Source organism: Falco cherrug, chromosome 13, assembly GCF_023634085.1.
Source record: "Falco cherrug isolate bFalChe1 chromosome 13, bFalChe1.pri, whole genome shotgun sequence".
NCBI classification, from domain to species: domain Eukaryota; kingdom Metazoa; phylum Chordata; class Aves; order Falconiformes; family Falconidae; genus Falco; species Falco cherrug.
Window position 1 is genome coordinate 13049127 of NC_073709.1, and position 3121 is coordinate 13052247.

Sequence of the window (3121 nt, forward strand, 5' to 3'; positions counted from 1 at the left end):
CAACAATGAAGAACTCAAACCAAGCTATCTATTATATAACAGAGTTATACTGACCGCCTACTAGCTGTCAACTTTCTCTAGCATGAAATTAATACAAATGTTTTAGAAAGAAAGGCAAAAAACCATAAAATTACCTTGTTAGCAGCTACCAGCACTTTATCCAAAAATCTTAACCACTCAAAGATAAAGACCGGTCTCTTTGCTTCTGTGATTTGAGCTAATGCTTCCTCATTCAGTAACAAACTGTGAGCCAGCTCCATGACTGGTTAAATTCCAGTTTTATTGTAAATTTGTGTAGCAACTCTAAAATCAGAATGTAAATATTAGTATATAGTACAAAGCTTTGGAAATCAAATGAAAATATGCAGATGAAATCTATAGATTACGGTATCGTGATGACAGCCTTGCTCAGACTTGTCTTAGCTAAGCAGTTCCGGGTACATCCATTAGTATTTCAGGGAACAGAATGGTTAATTGTAAAAAGAGCACCCACAGGCAACTTCAGGTGCTAACTCTTAGCCAAGAAAAATACATTGGAGCCCCTGTTTAAAGAAATAAAACACCAAACCACACACAAGAGATAAAGGAGTCATCTCACTGTCTCCTTGTACATAAAACAGAATAAGGATTGTCCCTAATCAAGACCCTTGACCGCACTCCCAAAGCTTGGGCACAAACCCGGCCACCTTCTCAACACCTTCAATGGACAAGGTGTTGAGATGGACAGAAGGAGATGAGCCTATCACAAGTAGGAATTTCCACCCATCACAAATCTGAGAGAGGCTGGAACACGGCAGCAGTTGACATCACTCAGCTACGACCTCCAGATCCCACTGCCCTTCCTTTAAGTGCTGGACAAATAAGCGCGCTAAAACCCGGCAAGCCTTACGTGCGACAGCCTGGTATACAAGGCAGAAGCCAAACGCCTGCGTGTGTCCCCACCAGGCAAAACGCTACAGATCAAACAGTGGAGCTCCTGCTCCAACAGGGGGTAGCAACAAAGCACTACCAAAAGCACGCTATCAGTGTGAGCAAACACTCCGCAGACAACTTAACCTTAGCAAACCACATTTAAACAAAGTGTAGCAGTTCAACGCAGAACAGATAGGAAAAATAACTAAAAATCACAAAGTTAAGTCAACCATGCTCAGCAAAAAGAAACCCAAAAAGCAAGAAAACCCAACCCCAAATCCCGAATGCAGCAATGCTGAAACTAGGATCTCGGGCAAAACAGAAAAAGCAAGCAACTAAGGAGTATGATGTAAGACGTCATCTTTCAACAGCTGCACCGCTCCACTTGTGCTCTCAAGTGCTCACAGCTGCTTCCTCACTCATGGTCAAACCCAACAAATCTAAAGTCAAGTGAAGTGATTTAATTTTTTTTTTTTAAACGGCCCCCAGATTAGACAGTAGTAAAGGGTGGCATTAATACTGTAACTGTATTATGGTTCTAAATATACCTTAATGATTCAGTACCGATGAAACTAAAGCATCACAATGTCTGTAGTACTAAGCATGCTCCCTGCTCTTTGGTACTTTGCATTGTAGTATTTTTCACTGTGCATCTCTCTGGTGACAGATCAGCAGCAGTGGAAGAGCCACATACAGAAACGCATATAGCCCTCGCCTGACACCTCCAAAGGCATCTTCTGGCTTTTCCAGGTTACAAAGAACTGAGGAGGCGCTGCCTGTCCATAATGCACAGGCACATCGCTTCAAAACACCTTTACATGAGAGCAGAGAGAAACGCAACGACTGACAACACTATGGCCCCTTGGCTATCACCCCAGAGCTCTACTCTGCTCGTCACCCGCACCGCACAGGAGTGCCGTATGACAGCACAGCTCATCGCTCTTTTTCCTCCCCAGGTAAGTTTTAATTTTCCCCCAGCCTTTAGAGCCACAGACCCCTTGTCCACCTTCCACACACTCCCTCTGCGTCTGGGAAACACAAGCTCTGAGCAACCACACCTGCGCGTACTTCAGCCGCGCCACTGAAGCACACACATGAAAACCCAGCGACACGAAGGCTGAGCGCCCGGCACGCAGCGGCCGGCCCAGAGCCCACCCACGCCGGCCAAAGGCTCGCTCCGAATCCGAGCGGAAAACACCTGCCAGGTTCCACTGATGCTGGCGAGGGCCGGGGCTCCCTGTGCAGCTACGAGCAGTAAATACCGCGTCACCCCCCCACAGGGCGCGGGGCAACCGCCCGCCAGAGCCAACCCGCCCCCACCGAGCTCTGTCAGAGCGTTACGGAAGGAGAACGTTCAGGTGCGCGACGGCTCCCCTCCACCTCCAGCCGGCGCTCGCCGGGCAGCCCTTCCGCCGGCTGAACTCGGGCACGTCCAGGCGCAGCGGCGCCCTCCTGAGAGGCCGCACCAGGTGAGGCGGCGGCTCCGTGCCCGGGCCGGCTCCCTCCGGCGCCGGTCAGGGCCCCCCGCGCCCGCCGCCGGCCCAGGGCCCGCCCCGCAGCCAGGCACGGCCGGCACCGCCCGCCCGCCGCCGTTAGCGGCTCCTACCGTGCGGCGGCCGCGTCCCGCCAGCTGCGGGCCGCGCCACGCGTGACAGCGCGGCCCCCCGGGGGGAGGGGGCGGGACACGGACACGGACACGGACACGCGCGGGCACGCGCCGCCGCCCGCGCCCCCTCAGCCGCCGCGCCCGCGCCGCCCCAGCCCGCACGGCGAGGAGCCCCCCCCGCCGCGGGCCCATCCCCGGCGGGCCCGGCTGCGTCCGGCACGGCCCGGGGCGGGCCCGGCCGGCAGGAGGGGCCCGGCGGCAGGAGCGGCTTGGCCCCCCGGCCCGGCGCCGGCCCCACGCACCTGGGCAGCGCGGCGGCGGCCGCGGCAGGAAGCGGGAGGCGCGCAGGCGCCGGCGGGCGGGGGCGGCCCTGGCCGTGCGCAGGCGCCGCCAGCCGAGCGGGCCGGGCCGGGCCGGGTGGGTGCGGGGGCTCCTCCCGCCGGGTCCTCCCGCAGCCCCCGCGCTCCGCTGCGGCTCCGCGGGGGTCGAGGGGCGGCCGGCGGCAGCGGAGCCCGGCAGAACGCGCCGCGGGGAAGCGGGACGGGGCGGCCTGGCCCGGCCCCGCGTGTCCGTCCCGCAGCCCCGCCGCGCGGCCTTTCCCCT

General features: G+C 57.4%; 1 protein-coding gene across 6 annotated transcripts in view; it reads right to left on the minus strand.

Moving 5' to 3' along the window:
• HEATR5B (HEAT repeat containing 5B) overlaps positions 1–2931 on the minus strand; it is a 59271-nt gene extending 56340 nt beyond the window's left edge. The window contains exons 1-2 of one of the 6 annotated variants that reach the window (XM_055726149.1): positions 2821–2931; positions 135–303 (exon numbers count right to left, since the gene is read on the minus strand). In XM_055726149.1, coding sequence (XP_055582124.1) covers positions 135–260 — 126 coding nt within the window. In that variant the 5' untranslated portion in view covers positions 261–303; positions 2821–2931. Of the gene's footprint in view, positions 1–134; positions 2158–2518; positions 2693–2820 lie in introns of those variants that run through there. The other 5 variants (XM_055726150.1, XM_055726151.1, XM_005439076.4 and 2 more) reach the window with 5 other exon arrangements.
• Positions 2932–3121: the final 190 nt, after the last annotated feature.